The sequence below is a fragment of the Macrobrachium rosenbergii genome, chromosome 48 (assembly GCF_040412425.1).
Source record: "Macrobrachium rosenbergii isolate ZJJX-2024 chromosome 48, ASM4041242v1, whole genome shotgun sequence".
Lineage (NCBI taxonomy): Eukaryota > Metazoa > Arthropoda > Malacostraca > Decapoda > Palaemonidae > Macrobrachium > Macrobrachium rosenbergii.
In genome coordinates, this window is record NC_089788.1 from 58,881,245 (window position 1) to 58,900,929 (window position 19,685).

The following is a 19,685-nucleotide window of genomic DNA, read 5'->3' on the forward strand; positions in this document are numbered from 1 at the left end:
GATCCATTTCTTTTTATTTTTACTTTTGTTGAAACTAGTCTTCCAACAGGTTTGCTGAATTAATTCATGTGGATGCAATAAACCTCTATTCCCTGTTATACTAGTTTTCAGCTGGCGACCTAATCTATTCGGTATCTGTCCTTTAGAGTTTAATTTTAGCCTTAATTGACAGAACTGTGTGGGTCTTAGGAAAGCAAGGCGACATAAATCCAATAAAATAAGTAATAAACTAATTAACCGACCGACCCAAGCAACACACACACACATATATATATATATATATATATATATATATATATATATATATATATATATATATATATATATATATATATATATACATATATATATATATATATATATATATATATATATATATATATATATATATATATATATATATATATATATAATATATATATATATATAATATATATATATATATATATATATATATATATATATATATATATATATATATATATATATATATATATATATATATATATATATATATATATATAACCGAAACTGCCTTCAATGCCTAGTGATACAAAGGGCCTCTGTGAAATTCTGCCAATCAAATCATTCCCATAATTTGTCATCTGCAAATCTCCATTTACCTCCAGATTCCCTTTACACACTTGTCAGCCAAGTATGTCTGGTCCTCTAACTCTTCTGATGCCCAAAGTAGCCCACCTTACTAACATTTACTATTCTCCCCTAGTGTTTTATACATTTTACCAAAATTTAGTGGCATTCATGATTCATTTGTTTCACATAAGTGTTACAGTTACATATTTCATATATCAATGAATATCATAATATGACCTACGTAGATAAATAATTGATGACAACTTCAAAAAACATTAACAGTTAATTTCCAAGGTAGGCAAATAAATACCTCTCTCATGTGTACTCTTTGAGCTTGTAGGTATTTGTCTAGAGGTCCTAGTGGGAGATATTCCATGACTAGAGCCAAGGGAGTCAGTGTTACTCCTAGTATGCTGACAATGCATTCACAATTAACAAATGCAACCTCGTTCATCATTACCAGAAGACGATCACTGTCACCAACATCATTCAACTTCGGCATCTGCAAAAGACAAAATACATGCATAGTTATATTACCAACTTATATGAAAGTTAATTCAGTGGAGAAAAATTAGTCTACTAGTACTGCTAGCTCAACTGAATGAACACACTTCAATTCTGAATTCAGATGAGGAGGAACCATATGGAAGCATTCCTTAAAATCCAGTGTGCCTCTGTTCACCTAAGAAGTGGAATAAGTATCCAGTTCTTAGTCACCCACTGTGGTCACAGCTGTGGTGGAGAAAGAAAGAAGACAGAAAAACCCACATGCGTCTGTTCACTGCTTGGTTAAAATCAACAGGCTAATCCCCCACCCCTATCAGATGAAACCATTAGTGAGATACTCTAAGATTCTCCATCTCTTTCAGGTAGATAAGCAAGAAAATAGATGAGCATTTATCATGACAACTGATAAACTTTCTCTCTCTCTCTTCAACTCTCCCTCACTTTTTCCCTCTTTCTCCTCCTTAATACGCCTCTACTCTCTCTCTCTCTCTCACTCACTTTTTCCTCTTTCTCCTCCCTAACACCCCCCTCTACTCTCTCACTTCCTCTCCCTCCCTCTCTCTCTCCAACCCTTCCTGTCTCTTTCCCTCTTTCTTCTCCCTAACACCCCCTCTACTCTCTCTCTCTCTCACTCTCTGTCACCCCCTTCCCAACCCCTATCCCCTTTGATGCCACCAATGCCTTACCCCCACAGTATTCTTTTCTATATTGTAAGCCCTTCCCCTACCTCCTTTGGTGCTAGTGATGTCTTACCCCCTACAGTATTCTTTTCCAGATACTAAGTCGTATGTATACCAAGTTTGGTTGAAATTGCTCAATGCATTTCAGAGTTATGCTGGAACATACATACATGCATACATACATTTTTATACACATATATAAAGCTTTTTAAGCTTATGACAGCAAATAAGCTCAGTAATTCTGTGAGCTAAATAACAGGTTTTGACGTAGGAAAAACCTATTTTTGGTAGTCGCTGTTGAGTCCTCAAAGGAGTTACCCCCCATGGTGTGCCAGTGCTCCTATGGTGACTAGACTAGTATCAAAGAAATATTTTTCTAGCCTGGTCTTGTAGCCGGGTATTGTGTCGTAATGAAAACACTATGACACGTGATAGAGTATAATGGACTCAAAGATAAGAGGGCATTTTCCCTTATCTTCAGCAAAGCTGAACCCAGTTTTTCCTACGTCAAAACTGCAAGAAGTGACTATTGCGCATGCGCGTCTGCCGTCTTGTTTTACAACTGGGCAGGCAAAAAGACCATCTCCATTACCCTCTGCTGGTCAATGTAGGATTATCCCTTGCCCAAATCCCATGTCTTTTGTCAGGGAAGTGGGAGGGTTTTGAGGACTCAACAGCGACTACCAAAAATAGGTTTTTCCTACGTCAAAACCTGTTTTTTGATAGCGTAGTCGCTGTCTCGTCCTCAAAGGAGCTTTACCAAAGAAATTGACAGGTGACAAAAGGCTTAAGCTCTTAAAATTTAGATTTAGCAATTTGCTAATAAGTAAGCACAGTTAGGCTACTATGTTTGTCTAGCCCAGGTTGACAACTTCCCTGATTGTATCCACTCCTAGGTTATTTGGTCTATGATATAATGTAGTAGGCCAATAATGTAAACTCTTATAGTCAGGTTATCACTTATTCTAATCTAGGATACTGCCTAATCTGTGCTAATTATTTCACAAGGGTATGGTTACATAAAACACAAATGCCTTAGTATGTAGCCTTGAGGCTAGGCTACTATCTCATCTTGCATAGGTTACTATTTTCATCTGGTTCTAGATTATCATCTAGAAGATTACTAACTAGTAGTGATTGTCCAATAATGGGGTGTTTTTGTAAGTTTAACTTAAACTAATATAGCTACTGCCTAGCCCTAGATTATATGGATCATACGCAAGTTCCGCGGTTATACAGAAGGGAAAATGTTTAGTTTCCTGTTTACTGAATTCTAGGATCCTTGGTGTAAACTGGGCTGCTGCCTAGTTCAGTAAAAGAATATGTTTTAAAAGGTTCTTACTTACCTTAAATTGGGTTAATCTCTACCCCAGAATATTTAAATCACCTTTAGGATATGTAATCCTAGGATATAGGCTATGGACAACATCTACTACATTAACATTATTCTGACTGAATTTGTTAGGCTACCGTCTCTGTAGGCTACCGCCTAGGCTATTGGGGACACCGTTATCTGAAAGGATTATCTAAATTAATACTAAATTGTGGAACATTTCTTTGGTTACACATTATAAACTGAATGATCAAAACATCAAATTTTTAAAACTTTCGCAACTAACAGAGATCATGAGAGGGCACCGGCCATGTGCTCTGAAGACACCGACCATGTGCTCCGAAAACAAAGTTCAGTTTTCGGGAATCTATACACAAAAGGCATTTGTTCCACAGTTAAAACTAACAATTTTTAAAACTCGAGTTTAAAAATAAGCACTTAACTTTCGTGTTTGGATGTTTCCATAATACTTGCTGCTTTACACTCTTGAAAACAGTAAGGAGCACTGACGGGTGAAGCGTATCACTTGTGCTAGAAGAGGGTGGAGATGGTCTTTTTGCCTGCCCGGTCATAAAACAAGATGGCAGACGCGCATGCGCAATAGTCACTTCTTGCAGTTTTGACGTAGGAAAAACTGGGTTCAGCTTCGCTGAAGATAAGGGAAAATGCCCTCTTATCTTTGAGTCCATTATACTCTATCACGTGTCATAGTGTTTTCATTACGACACAATACCCGGCTACAAGACCAGGCTAGAAAAATATTTCTTTGATACTAGTCTAGTCACCATGGGAGCACTGGCACACCATGGGGGGTAATTCCTTTGAGGACGAGACAGCGACTACGCTATCAAAAATTACAGTTAACACCCCCCGAATAGCTAAAATCCGCAAATACTTGGAACCTTTCTAAAAACACTTAGAACTGCCTATTTTGGCAGTTCAAACACAAAAAAAACTAAAAATGCTTATACAGGTATTATCCTACTTACGATGGAGTTAGATTCCAAAAAACTCATCGTTTGTTGGAAAACTTATCTTGAATATAGCCTAGCCTACATAGGGTATTCAGTGCCATGTATATATATATGGTACCCTAGCCTACACTATAAAGTATACTTTATACATACACCGGTATAGTAATTATTAATACAGTATCAGCTAATTCTGGAGGTTCATGCAGAGTGACTTAGGATAATTCAATACAAAGAGAAACTGAATAACAAACAAGAATTAGCTTAGCCTACACTATGGTATACTGTATACATATACGATAGCCTGGCCTACATTATAGTGTACTCTATATTCACATAACATCATATTATACAAACATCAACATAACGAATATGCATCTTTTCCATGGATCTTCTAAAATGTTATGCTTTAATTCACTGTATCCAATAATACTGTATATATTCTTATATTGCTTTTGTATTATAAATTGCAATCATAGCCCTTAATGTTTTGGTTTGGAAATCAATTACACGGTAAGTTTATTTCGCAGTATTTAACTCAGTTCAGAGCGCTTTTCTTGCTTCTAGTTGCGTAAATGAAATGAATCTCTAGATACTTTATTTATATGGAGCAAGGTTATTTTTTTTTATACAAAGTGTTTTTAAGTCAAATATAACTTAAATACGTCTCGTTGTGAAAATAACTGAGCTATTTTTTTCATTAATAGACGACATTGGCTGTTTGGGGGCATGTTTGTTTTGTGTAAAAAAACAAATCAAGATTCTGTTTGCTATTTTCACTTGATTTCATCATAATATGAGCTTTACATATTTACCATTTATTGGTGTAAAAATAGCAGTAATATGTGTTCTTTCACGCCCAGTAGTTTTGAGTAAAACACTTTCTCTCCAATTTTAATTATGGTTGAGTTTCATCCATGTTGCCGAAGCACAATAATTTATAGTCATTAGCAGCTTGAACATTGTTTTCTCACTTCAGCTACAACTTGCAGCTTAAATTTAGCAGTATATTTCCTTACCATTATTTTATCCATACTGAATAAGGGTATAATGTAAAAATATATCAGTCCTATTCTACTTTACGTCATTTGTACTATAACTACAGTAACTGTTTACTACCGTACTATGGTTGAAATACAAGCAAAACTGCTTTTGTTATCCGATTCAGTTATAAGCAAAACAACAGTTTCTCACCCCGTTGTCTATGGCCGTATGCATTTACGCTTTTACCTTTCTCCTTTACTTTTTTAACTAGAAGATGGGATAAATAGATGGAGGAAAGGAAGTTGGTCTATTGTAATTTGGTATCTCTAGCTGCCTGATTGTGAGCTGCTGCCTGCGCCCACGCGAAAATTTAAAAATATTTCCTAAATGTTGTTGTACAGGCAGTACCCGGTTATCAGCAGCCTTGGTTACCGGCGATCTGGTTTTACCACGCTTTTCTAGCGATGACGATAACCAGATTTTCGTCGCTGATAACCGGTTATCGGCGGCGCTGATCACCGGTTATCAGCGCCGCTAACCGGTTATCGGTGCCGCTAAACAGGGACCAGTGCTATTATCGCCGATTTTCGGTTAGCGGCGATTTTCGGTTATCGTCACACTGTCAGGAACGGAACCCCGCCGATAACCGGGGACTGCCTGTATCGGTATTAATTGCTTACCACATCGCAAAATTGAAATATCATAACTCGAGCACTACCTGGTATCTGAGTATTTTAAGTTTTACCACAAAAAGTGCATTTAGTCATGAAAATGATAAATGAAAATACAGTAATTAGAGAATATTTCTCAGTGAAAAATATCGCGAATGGGCGAATTTTCAGTGAATGCGTGTATATGTTCCATATAGAAATCTGCGAATCAGTGAGTCCGTGAATTGTGAGACTGCGAATACGGGGGGTTACTGTATAAACACTTTAATAATCATCTTAGATTTACATATAATGCATATTACTGAAAATATAATTTTACTTAACAAAATCAATTTTTTCACACAAACCCATCACTTACAATTTCTAATTTTTCATTCCTACAAGATTATTTCAGATGCTTCACTCCATCTTAAAAAGAAAGAAAACACTGATTAGTCAGCAGCACAGCACATACATATAATAACCAAATTACTTAATGTCTTTTGAACATCTGTTTGTGAAGCGCCTGGATGGAAATGCTAAAAGAAGTCATCTGTTCTCTAGCTTGCAGTTTGACAGTTCATGGAGTTTGCATTAGCGTTACCTTTATAGCTGTTTTCAAAAATGTTAATAATCATGGGACACTTGTTTCCAAACTTAAAACAAAATGAAGTACTAAACCAGTTCTTATTATCATTACTGAACGATTACCTAACAGACTGCTAGGAATAATTGCTGAGGGGTATCATAGTGACTACAGGATTGATTATATCACATGATAAGCAATTTGGCCTTGAAAACAAGCTTGTTGCTATGCAAAAAAAAAATGCTATGCTCTATGTATTGTTCCACTAACTTGAGTACTGACCAGTGGTTGCTTATTCTAATATTAAAGATTTAGCTAAAAATGATCATGGTGCAAAATGTTGGGGATGAAGTTAACCCATAACAAAACTCAAAGTGCAATTGTTAGCAGGTCTAGGATGTTGGATCCATCCCCTAATAAAGATTCTTTTCATTGCTACATTTCTTTTACAAAATGCAACTCATTTAAATTCTTGGTGTCATTTTTGGTTGCAAATTCACTTCCAAGAAACATATCTGGTCTACCTCTCCTTCAAGTGCACAAAGAAAAAGTATCCTGAGAAAATCTTTCTAGATTTTTTGAGACCTACTAAGACCTGTCTCTCCATAGGAAATGTTTTTATTCTTTTATTCTACCATATTTTGAATACTGTTCTCCCATTTGGTCTTCAGCAAGTTACTTGCATCTTAATTTATTGGACAAAACTAAGGTTCTATTAATTTCTTATCTCTGATAATAGCAGCTTCCCCCAATGCCAGCAGATGGTCAGAAACACCACAATCCTTGACAGCGACATGGACCACTGCTGCCTTTGCTACAAGGAGGCTCCCACCATTTTTCTGTAGAAACCCACACTTAATGTTACTCAGGAGACCTCCTTCTGACCACCGTCAGAGAACAGGGCATGCCTGGGATAATGAAACAGTTACTCTCCTCCTCGAGCAGCAAGCACAGTGAGCAGAACCCCCAGCACCAGCCAATCAGTACCTCTGTTGCTCGGCCAGATTTGGAGCCAATAGGAGAGCTCTCTGGCCGTGATTATCCAATAAAAAGTTGTCCCCCTTGTTTGTAAACCTGTTTTCCAGAATAAACGTACCAAGTATGTAACCTTATACCAATCACCCTTTGTAAACGGTAACTTGGTCTACTGGAACGTCAGGATGATAAATGAACTTCGGTCAGCAGCTTTATAACTTACCTGCTGAAACAAAGAAACTTATACACAAAGCTGAGAAGGTGTACTATTGGCTCAGCAGGATACCAATTTCCCTCAAAGAATGTCTTCTTCAAAAAAAAAAATAAATAAATAAATAAATAAATAAAAAAAAAATAATAATAATAAGTAGATCTCCATGGCTAGGAGAAAGGAATTTACATTACAATGTAAGTACATGTAATGGTTTTGTCAGAAAAATATTTTTGTTTTCAAAAAACTGTATTTTTATCACCACAAACCCATTACTCTATGCTGCTTATAATCAGCTTCAATCTCAATTTATGTGGAAAGGATTGAATAACTAAAATTTGTGTGAGTTAGTTAGTTATAAATGATTTGTCTAACCAGACCTCTTTTATAACTAGCTAACTCACAAATTCTAGTTATTCAATCAAACAGATCTTGGGGATCAGTCTCCATGTCTCTCAAAGACAAAAGGAATTTTGTTTGTAACACAAAAACCCTGATTAAGTAAAAGTTTGTAGTTTGTTTATTCTGAGTTACTATGGACCCCTTTTACTTGAAGGATGGTACTGCTCCAGCAACCCATGACTCAAATCCAGGTACCCAAGGAGATATACCAAGCCTAGGTGGATGATAATGCATCTATGTTTCCTGATAAGCAAGCCAATATGACTGGAATCAGTACCAGAGCAAGGAAGAATGGAATCCTTGAAGTAAGAGACCAAACCAGATCAGTTCAGAAGAATATGGATGGTAAGATCCCCAGAAGGCTTGGTTTTCCTGTTGTTGCCCTAAGGAAGTATGATGAAGAAGATCCAGATCTGGTCTTTCCAGACAAGTACACGTACCAGCATTCCCTTCTGTACGGGAAAAAATACTCTTGGTAAATCTCAAAGGACTTAACATATGAAGACTCTCACGCCTTCTCCCAATCTCTTAACTGACCAAAGGTTGGAAGCAATGGAAGAAGGAAAGGTCAAGAGAAAGAAATATAGCTTGAGGATGAAGATATGGTGCAAGGAAGCACAGCTGCATTTCACTGAATCTGGCTACACCTCTACAGCAGCAACAGCAGCAGCAGCAGCAGCAACAGAGGGGTCCACTGCTAAACAGGATTCCTTCTAGTAACAGGAAATGAGGGTAATTTTGCTGAAACTAAAGTCCCCAAGGGTGAGACTCCCTGGGCTGCCCTAAGGCTTGCCAGAAAGTCCTTAGTAACCACCCTTTGAGAAGCTTAGAGAGGTGGTCTCTGCTACTTGTTGATTCCCAGCAGACTATTGGGTACAAGAGAACAGATAGAAAATAACCTCAAAATATGTTTGATTGGCATAAATTACAACAAAAATAAAAACATCTTTCAATTAACTGAAACAGATTCAAGCAAGTATACAATAAAGAAGTTATCATCATCATTATGATAATCATTTTTATTTCTACTTTTCTCTGCATGAGGTTGGATGTAAAGTGAGTTCCTCCCATTACCCTCTGTGTTCTGGGTACTGTCTACCTAAACTCATATCAAGTCTAGGTCTCTACCTATAACATTTCTCATGAGAGTCAGTTCTCATTATGGAAGAGGTAAAATGAAATGTTGCATGTATTATAACACATGCAGCTATCACCAATGTTTCTACTTTGAAGGGCCTACCTAATGGCAGTCAGCAATTATCTTGGGAGCAAGCATACATTAACACACATACTATAGTTTGACTTTTGCCACTGCTACTTTTTCTTAACCTCTTGCAAATGATTTATTTACTGTAAGGTTCGGAGGTTGCTTTGTTCTTGGGACAATCGTTCGCAGATTGTTCCCTTGTTGTGGGTGTTGTCTCCTTATCCGGTGGTGTTTGTTTTTTTATTGTGGTTGTGAAGTTGACATCTGTTGCCTTCGTGTTGATAGCGGCAGTCTGGTTTGGTATGGCAGCCAGTCAGGTTCATAGCAGCAGAGAATTGGTATCTCGGCAGCAGAGCAGCAGGGAGTCATTTGGATGGATGACAGGTATTACCTACCTGTTGGCTTCGGCGGGAGGTGGAGGACCTCTTCGTCTGTCAGTGTGACATGTTCCCTGATGGCAGCATGAGGATGTTCGATGGCTTACCCATGGTCATCTGTGTCAGGATTTGTTCCTTTGGCAGCAAATAGCTGTCTCGATGACTCAATCGGGGTCATCTGTTTTGTGGATGTGTTCCTGTTCCGCAGCCAGTGGCTGTCTTGATGCCTTGACCGTCTTTGTCTGTTTGTCTGCATCCTCATTGACAGTGGTGACTGTCTCCGCTACTCTTCGAGTCTGTCTGTTTTTGTGGTGTGCTGCTTGGGTGTTATCTATTTTGCTGCTCTTGTATTATTTATTATGCTGCTTGATTTTGTATTTGTTATGCTGTAACATTTACTTTACTGGTTTTATATATTGTTGCCTCTGTTATTTGTAATGTTTATTTAACTGGTTAAGCGTATCCTCACCTGGCCCTGACTCACTTGTACCTACCGTAAATTACTGTAAATAATAAATTAGTTTTAAGGTGCTTCAGTGGTTTTGTTAAGCTCCTTCCTTCAGTCAGTCCAGTCCCATTCCTTTTTTTTTTAATAGAACCTGTAGAACAAAGTGTGGTTCATCACATTATTCACAGAGCAACCACACTCATTTTGAAGAGCCTAAATAATGATCAAAAGATCTGCTTCACATCTGTTCTGGCAGGTAGGAAATGGAAATATTCCTCTCAAGTACTACGAATAATACACCCACAAAAATAAACTGAAAAATCAAAAGCAGCAGCCTTAGGAAAACATAAAACTAATTATAAATAGCTGATTAAATTGGGAGAGCAATATTGTTTTGAAGTACTTACTTTCACAGCAACTTCCGTGTTATCTTTTGTACTCCACTGAGCAACATAAACATTTGAAAATTTGCCCCTAATGATCTTGCTTTCTGATGATGTCAAATGATCCATGCTTATGACCTGAAAAATGTACAAAATTGACAATTTGAAAAGTGTACACTTTTTTAGTTTTACAGGAATGGTAAACTTGACTACACGTTTATATGCAATACAGTGTGACATTTGAAAGTCAATGAAAATAAAGAAACAAGCACTATCAAGGCTCTTAACAAAGTATTTGACCGAAACAAATTATAATTACTGTACTATCATTCAAAATATGTAGACATCTATTTGGAACAGCTGAACTGGACATTTACTAACAGTGTGAGTACTGAAACATGTTTGTATGATGCTCTAAGAACACAATACAGTATACAAAAATAACAAATTATTTGGTAAATTGTATTTTTCCTAAGTAAACAAGCACAAATTCTTCAATAAAGGAATATTCCCAGCACCTGCTGACATGGGTCATTGCAGCTTGCTAACAAGGTAGTTAATACTTTTTTATTCTGATGACATCAAATGACATCATCCTATTCCCAACAGAACTATTTCCTTACGCAGTCAAAGTGTGATTGAACACAGAAGAATTCTGGGATCCTCTAAAATCTGAGAGGGTTAATTAATGGGAAGTAGGTGATAGGTAGGGGGTACCTATTGCTCACTCAATGCTCAAGAATGTTCAAAGATCATCCCGAGCATAGACAACTCTGACAATGGTAAGGTGTCTATGCCCTTCAGCCAGATCACTTAGCTCTATGGTGAGTGATAGCTTCAAGTGCTGAGACTAAGAAGAACTTGTCTCAACAAAAGGGGAACAAGAAGTATGTAATCTGCTGAACAGTCTCCAACTAGAAAGAGATCCCTCTCATGACACAACAAAAGAAGATGGTCTGCTTCCCTGATACAAAGCTGCTGATGACCAACATGCTGTACAGGACATGCGCTGAGCAGTTCTGTGAGTAAAGGCTCTCTCTCACAGGTGCTGCCAGATAGCCTCCACCCATGATGGCATTGCAATCCAAGGACTGGTAGTACCCTAGCAAGTAGGGCTGACCCAGAAGAGTGGGCCACAGGAGAAATCTCTCTTTTCCCCAAAATGATGAGCCCCAACAAATAAGCTTGGGCCAATGAGTCCTGTGGCGATCAGTACACAAATGACCAGCTGATGGATCAAGTTGAAGGGGTGAACACATAAAACGTCCAGATGGTCCCAAGAATGATGACAGGCATCTCCACTGCAGCCCAAGTGTCCAGATTGAGAGAGCAGAACACCAAGAGCTTTTCGTTTAGCTGTGTGATGAACTGATCAATTACAAGTGATCCTCAAAGCTGGAACAGCCTTCCCACCACATGAGGGTGTAGGGACAGTTTTGTTCCTACATTCTGCCCTTAGTTAGTTAGCCATGACATTCCTCCTGCAAGTAAATGAATGATAGCCCCTAACAGCTGGGCAATCCATTTACTTGTGCAACAGCCTTGCCAACTGAGGAAGGGAGACTTCCCCACTGCTTGTTGACATATGCCAGTATGGTAGTGTTGTTATTCATCAACGCCACTGGATGACCTACCACCTATCCAATGTCCACAACCCTGAAGCATCCCCAGAGGTGGGGAGTTCCAAAGAATTCCCACACTGATGTTCCTGCTGCCTATCCACCAAATGGTCACATCCTCTTTGCTGAAAGGCGCATGCAGGTAGGGAAGATCTATGGAGGGTGACCAGTGCTACTTCAGATACAACTAAAATGTGTGCTGGTGGAGTTGCATGGGAGGAACAAGCTTCTCTAAAGAAAACAAGTTACTGGGGAAAACATGCAAAAACTGAGTTGGGTGTTAAAAGCGGATGGTTGAGGTTCCTTGGGGTGATTTTCATAAAATTGCCAATGCCTTTCATTTCTGATACAAATGCTAGTTAAGGACTTAGGGAGCCTCTGAAACCTGTACCAGCTCTGAACCAGTACATGTTAGTAAAGTAGATCCAGAGGCATCTCACCAACATCCACAAGCATGCCATTAGTGGGAGATGATTTAAATTCTCCTGATCTTACTTCTCCATGATGGATTGAATTAGGCATTTTAAGGCTATTAGGCTTTGCTGAGATGTACACTTTACACCTAGAAGTTAATTTTGAAAAGACTAAAGTTTTGCATAGTCTCAACATCTGAGTTTGGTCTGCACCCCACAAAGTGCGGGACAGAACTTTCAAGAGATTCACTGCTTTCAAGCATTTTGTCTTAATATACTTCAGATGTGGACTCCAAGTCAGCTTGCTATCAAAAATCAACCCAAGAAACCTTGTTTCACCAACACATGCAATTCCCTGCCCATGTATAAACAATTCTGGATCAGGATAGAATCCTCCTATGTGGCAAAAGTGCATGATTACCGTTTTACTTGCTGAAAACCTAAAACTGCTCATCTCAGCCCACTTCACTATACATGTACTATCAATGCAGAGCTGAAGGAGACATTCAGCTACTGCCACCCTTGTTGCTGAAAAAAGATATTGAAAGGTCATCAACAAACAGAATATAAGTTACATCTGGGTGAATTATTTTGGATACCCCATTGATTGCTAAAGCAAAGAAGGTTACACTTAGAACACTTCCCTGTGGAACTCCTTCTTCTTGGTTGAATACGTCTGACATTGTTGCCCAAACCTGAACCTGAAATAACCTGTCTTTTAAAAAATCCTTGATAAAGAATCCTCAGAATGCCATATCGCCATGTTGTATCATAAGCCTTCTCATGATCAAAGAAAACATTGATGTGATGCTGCTTGTTAGCAAAAGCTTCACATAATGATGATCCCACCTGAACCAACACACCACTTGTGGAGAGCATACTTCAAAAACCACACTGAGGTGGTGACAGGTATTTCTGGAAACCTAATACTATTTGTACCCTAAACCAGTATGGGAGTTATCGATGGCAATAAAGAGGTATCTCTCCATCATCAACAGAGGAGAAACTGGTTAGGACTAAAATGTTCCAGTTGCCAAATGAAGGCCAACATCACAGACTACATCAAACATTTTTAGCAGGTTAGGTGTACCTGAATACAGTATATGAATATCTTTCACATCCACATGAAAGCTTGAAAATAATATGAGCTTTATAGAGATTTGGTATTACAAGTCTATGAGCTACTCGATTACTGTAAGATATGACTTTCAGGATAAGCATAACTCTGATGCATTTTGTTTTAATGTTTCTGATGGAGAACCCAAGAAAGTTTCCTATCAAAAATTAAACTTACAAAACAAGCTTCCTCAACACAAGGAATTCTATGACCACTAGAGAGAGAGAGAGAGAGAGAGAGAGAGAGAGAGAGAGAGAGAGAGAGAGAGAGAGAGAGAGAGAGAGAGAGAGAGAGAGAGAGCATACACAACCCCTACAAGAAATCATAAGTATGGCTCTGCATACAAGCACAGACAGATTTTGATAAAATGTTACTTAAAGTTTTAATATGGTCTGTCAGTTTTCGAACACCCTGAATAAGAAATTATACCTTTACCTATTTATCGCGACAAAAGTTTTATGAATGGGGACAAATGCACACCATCTCAGGCAAAGAGAAAGAAAAACATGCAGGACTCCTGGATATGAACCGGGGAATGAATTCCAAATCTAAGTGGCCCTAAGTCGAGTGGGGTCTCCTTCAAGAACAAACCCTTGAATTAAGTCCTAGGAGTCTTATAATATACCCGGCAAAAGGCTTTTTTTGATAAATGTTAGTGAAAGGGCCTTTCTTATTCACTATGAGGACAGAATATGTGAATGACGTTGCCAAATGGGAACAGTTTCCATAGCCATGAGTAGCTAACCAAACCAACTGTAGAACTTCAAGAACTATGCAACATTCTGAATCCAGTCAGTTTAAAAGAGATGACTAGGCTGAGTAGCCTGGATTCTTTTGTGTTGGAGGATGTGTCAACCCTTACTGAAAGAATTCTCTTAAAATGAGTCCATCAACTAGAAATTTAATGTGCGACAGGACACTTTCCATTTATAAAAGTCATTCTTTTTCCTGACCTCAAAATTTCATCGTACATCTGAGATTTTATTTGATATATTTGTCTTCATACAAAGCATCAGGCAAAAAAAAAACTTTCCACTCCTATTATTAAAATAATATTGCAGCACAAACATGTCTATTTTCTAAAAAAAAGAAAAAGAAAAGTGTACTCTTTACTGAACTAAGTGATTCCTGCTTAATAATTTAAGGTTTAGAAGAAAAAAATGGCTAAGGAGAAGGATGCATGGTCTAAACTTACCATTGGACCAGTTTGATTGTTACTCTGAATATTCTTATCTTGACTTGCACTTAGCAGTAGTGGTTCTGCATTGTCATAATCTGATGGGGGCAAAATACGTGTTATTTTTAGTGTTGGATCTTCAGACTTGCACAATTCCTTTAACATGACTGCAATGCTGCTGTAAGTTCTGTCTTTGTCTTTAATACAAACCTGAAAAAATACAATTGTATAAACTTTTTGGCTATTACAAAAACCCAAAATCAATTCTTACAGAAACTATAAAACTAAATTTGCAACAGTTATGAAATAAAGTTTCCTATAAGCAGCAAACAAAAAAGAAACAGTAAAAGTCAATTAAATCAGCATTATGGGAACTGAATAGATACCAGACCATCAAAAGTGGCAGAATATCAAGTACACTTTAGATAAATAGTGGTTAAAAAGTAAAGTAACACCCAATTACAGTAAACTAACTATTAGGTACTATCTACAAAGCCATCTTCAGATAATCTGCTGTTTTTGTCTTTTGCTTTCCACCACAGTAGAGTACTGTAACAAGAATTTTTCAAAATTTTACCATTACTTAATAAAACAATTTATCAAATACAATACTACTTATACTGTAGTTACTTATTAACTTTGCTTAAGGTACTGAATTTCAAATCATACCAAGCCTAGCCTTTAAACAACAGCTGGATTGGAAGGGTATGAGTTGAAGGCAATTCAGTGAAACAGGAAAGAAGGACCTATACCAAGAAATGGCAGGTGATATAGCCAAACGAACAACCCCCCAAAACAAAGGCATCATACTGATGGACTCCCAGGCCTCTCAAGGCTCCTGAACACAGACCCAACTTGGAGTGAGGGCATAGGATACACCAGGACTGTAGCCAAAGCCACCCCTGGCAGGAGGAAAGTCTTCCTACAGGACTTTCCCCAGCCTCAAGAATAACAGAGCAATTGAGTACTATGAGGCTGCAAAGCAGGCCGACAATAAGCAAAGAATGAATGTGATGGACAGGTCACAGGTAGACTCGAGCACCAAAGCACCACCAGCATCCATGACCACCTGCCCCAACAAACAAGAGCTGTCACCCCAAACAGAAGAATGACAATCATGAGAAGACTTCTCAGCCTTCTTACAGAAGGCTGCTTCTGGGTTTTCTTCCTATGCTTTCAATGGAGGAGGAGGAGGAGGAAGAGGAGGAGAAGGATCCATGACTGTAGCACATTCTGAATTAGGGAGAGGCAGCAACTGCCAAAGTGATGAGGTTCTACGAAACGGATCTAAGTGGGGACCTTTAGGCCAAAGCCACAAGATCCAGGAAGTCATACTGGGAAGGATCCCCAGACTGTCCAGAGTAGGTTGCACACCTTCGGCAGCTCCTCTGTCTCCAGGGGAAGTCTCAGAGTAATAACAGCAGATGTAGGGACCAAAGAAGAAGTGATGGGGAAGGCAGGCACACAAACAACAGACCACACACAAGGTGAACAGGCTGATTATTGTCTAGTCTGTACATACCCTCCTTGGACTGAGCAAGGGAGGGGTGAGAGAACAACAACCTAGGAGAAGCAGGTGGGTTCAAGGTAGACTTATGAAAGGGGAGGGGTGATACGGCACTTGTTCAGACACCAACGAAACCTCCCTGACTTCTCCTTTATTAGTATATCTTCCAAGGACAGGCGACAACCGGATATATACAGGGTTTCACTGTTATCATTCAATACCTTCATGAACCCCTAATTGAGCTAATCTCTTATTGTGCCCTTACTAAAACAGATACTGATACAGTCACTGCAAAAACAACTCGAACGCAACCCCATTTCATGAGGAAATATGCTTTTGATCTTTTTTTGCAATCCAAGAGCAATGTGTTTCTTCTTCATTCAATCGTACATCTGGCAGTGTCATGGGTCTGAGAATGGTAGCCTCTTCTTGTCTAGATAGGCAGTGCTGGATAAGCAGTCAAAGGGTGTGGATGTCAATGTATTTGCTCTTGGCCCTTCTTGTAATTTTTGTATGCCATTTTTTTGTGCTCCTGCATGCTTAATGATTAGAAATGCCTAAAAATCCTCTATCAGTTGTCAAGAGGATTGAGACTGTCACATTATGGAGAAGTGGAAAGCCCATGACAGTCATAGCAAAGGGGCATCTCCAAAAGCACGGCATCAATGTGGTGCCAGCGTGCTAAGGAAAACACAAGTTTACAATAATATAATTAAACTTTAATATACAGTAATATTAGCATCTAATTCAATAGTTGAACATGACAAAGAAGTACAAGGGTGGCAATGATACAGCTGCTCTGGCTCAACCCACCCAGTCAGATGTTCCCCTGGAGGAGATTCTGGCTGATGGTGGAGTTTACGAAGGAGATCTGTAAGGACGTCTTGTGAAGTACCAAGGAATTTCTTGATGCTGAACCTGACCATATTCTGGACATTAGTGAAGATTCCTGTTGGGAATTCAAAGCAGCCTTGGATATAAAATCGGACATTGTTACAGATATAAAATTAGACATTGTTACAAAGACATTTTCAGCCATTAGGAGGCTAAAAAGCCCTTCCAGGACCACCAGCACGGACGTGGGTACTCTTGCTGAGAAAATAAGGTCCTCCAAGCAAGCTACCCAAAAGCACAAGGCTATGAAATAGAAGAGTTGGTCTCCTAGATCATCTCTTGCATCAGACCTTGACTCCTAAAGGGATACCCCTCCTGCTCCAGTAATACTGTACCAGCAGGTCTTAGCATTCCAAACTGATACTGACACTGTCTCTTTTTGCTGGGTGGCGAATACTTCATTAACAAGTGAATGACAATGATTGAGGTGAAATGCAGTAATCTGGGACAGAACTGACTTCTCCCTTATGGAATGGCACTTGGTCTCTCTTTTCATTGTATAGAAACTGCCAAAAGAAGTAGTCATCCCCTCAGCCGGCATGGTGACCAAGGTGATTGACGCCACCTTTACCATTTCAACAAACATTATGGTGCTTCAGTAACCATAGAGAATCAGCACCCATTCCAGGTGGCACCCGCCTCCTGCCCCTTCACTTTTAAATCTGTGAATCAGGCGAAGGCAGATTTTCAGAACTTCACAGTTACTGGGAAGGAGACAATGGCAGAAACAAAGCCATTTATTTCAGCCACCCCCGTGTCTGACTATTCCACAATTGAAAGGGCGACATTTGTCCTTCCCTTTAAATGGAAAAGCTTCTGCTAAATGTGGCTACCCAGGACTTTAGCACCACTATGTTTGAAGTCCGAGATGGGACAGGCACTCCTGAGTTCCATACAAGGTTCTACCTTGTCTCCATTCTATCTCCATCTATACTGAAAGTGACTGCAAGAGAGCTCCTGAAGTCTTCTATGGCTGATCTGGTTACTGCTACAAAGACTCTTTTGCATTCTCTAAGAGGAGCCATCTATATAATATTATGGAATGGTGTCTCTGGGTCTGAAGAGAAGCATTAGTAAGCTTCAACATGTCACTCCCCAGTGTCACATTGCTGTTACATTCCTCCCCCTTCTGTCATGATCTCTGAGATGTCAGTTGTAATGGAATTCATAGGACAGGCCCATCAACAAAAATGTGCTGTGCTTACCCTGCTGGGTAAGTTGGAACCCAAGTGGATGGTGAGAAACCCTCCTTCCAAGCAATTGCTAACCTGCTTCCACATCTGGATGCAGACCTGTCTGCTACACAGAAGAATCATCAATTATCAGTGTATATGTTTCCAAATCTGGACACTCAGGCAATAGCAAGAGATATGTTCCTACAAGACTAGAACAAATGAGGGCAATCTATCTTTCTTCCTCCACTCTCTCATGTTGGTGGTTTTGAACAAACGGCTAACCTTCAATGGAACCACGTACCTGGTGGCTCCATATTGGCCCAACAGTCATTGGTTAGTTAGTTCTACTAAAACAACAGGAGAGGAAATCAATCCCACTGCCATCTGTTGTTCTATCCCATATAGTATGAGAGAAAGTCATCTATACATCCTTCTTCTGAGATGGACACTTCACGTGGCTTTTCAAAATTTGGTCTACCAAGAAGAAATTATTCTTCTAAACATTATCAGGTACCTGGTGCAGAAACTATGGACTTCATCTATCTGACAATTCCAGTCCATGTGGCAAGTGTGGCTGCATTACCTACACCTGGACAGCTTAGTTGAAATTACAATCTATCAAAACAATTCTGAATTTTTTTTATTCCAATTTTTTAGGAAAACCACCATGCTAATACACAATTACCATGTACAAGGCTGTGTTTTTGGAGACTTTTCCCTATGGCTTTGGCACAAATTCCACTACTAAAGTTTTCAGCTTCCTCCTCCATTCCATTGCCCTACAAAGACCCGCTCCTCCAAGGGCTCATATTACCTGGCGGCCCTTGAATAAGATCTTACGACTCCAGGAATCTCCTCTACTCAATGGTCCCAATGCATCAGGAACCCAGATCAGCAAACTTGAGTCTCTTTGACAAGGACAACGCTCCATCACATGCATGCCTAACTGTCACCAGCTCATGTCTCCTGGCCTGTCATTCCTGGCCAAGAATAAGGATCCCTTGAAGAGGAAATCCCCAGTTCTTCTGCAGCAACTTAGTATTACAGAGGAGATATTAAGCTTGGTCCAGTCACTCCAAGTTTAACTAGATGTCCCAGCTAACATCCCACATGGTCCTCTTCTCACATCCTACCAATAAGCTGCTCTCCCTGCATGGACTGTGGATTATCTTACTGGCCCCAATTAAAAAGATGGATTACACTCCTTGCTGGCTTTCTTCCGAAACACCTCTTTCGAAGAAGTTTCTGAGTTTATGGCGTGGTCATCAGAGACAATGTTCCACAAATATTACTGCTATGGGACTGAAGAGGTTTGACTGCAATGTGTGTCAGTAGGTGGTTTGGTAAATCCTGGCCCTGGAAGTCCTCTAGTGGAAAGCAAGAGGCCCCTCTCATGCACTGATACTGTACTTACAAGATATTGCCAGGATGGAGCAGTTATTCTGCACTGTATCCCAAGATGGTTAGGTAAGTGA

The 19,685-nt window shown here is 39.2% G+C and overlaps 1 protein-coding gene across 3 annotated transcripts in view; it reads right to left on the reverse strand.

The window, feature by feature from the left end:
- hop (tyrosine-protein kinase hopscotch) overlaps positions 1 to 19,685 on the reverse strand; it is a 111,117-nt gene that overhangs the window by 44,792 nt on the left and 46,640 nt on the right. For all 3 annotated transcript variants that reach the window (XM_067091877.1, XM_067091879.1, XM_067091878.1), the window contains exons 9-11: positions 14,653 to 14,844; positions 10,333 to 10,446; positions 905 to 1,096 (exon numbers count right to left, since the gene is read on the reverse strand). In XM_067091877.1, coding sequence (XP_066947978.1) covers positions 905 to 1,096; positions 10,333 to 10,446; positions 14,653 to 14,844 — 498 coding nt within the window. The remainder of the gene's footprint in view (positions 1 to 904; positions 1,097 to 10,332; positions 10,447 to 14,652; positions 14,845 to 19,685) is intronic.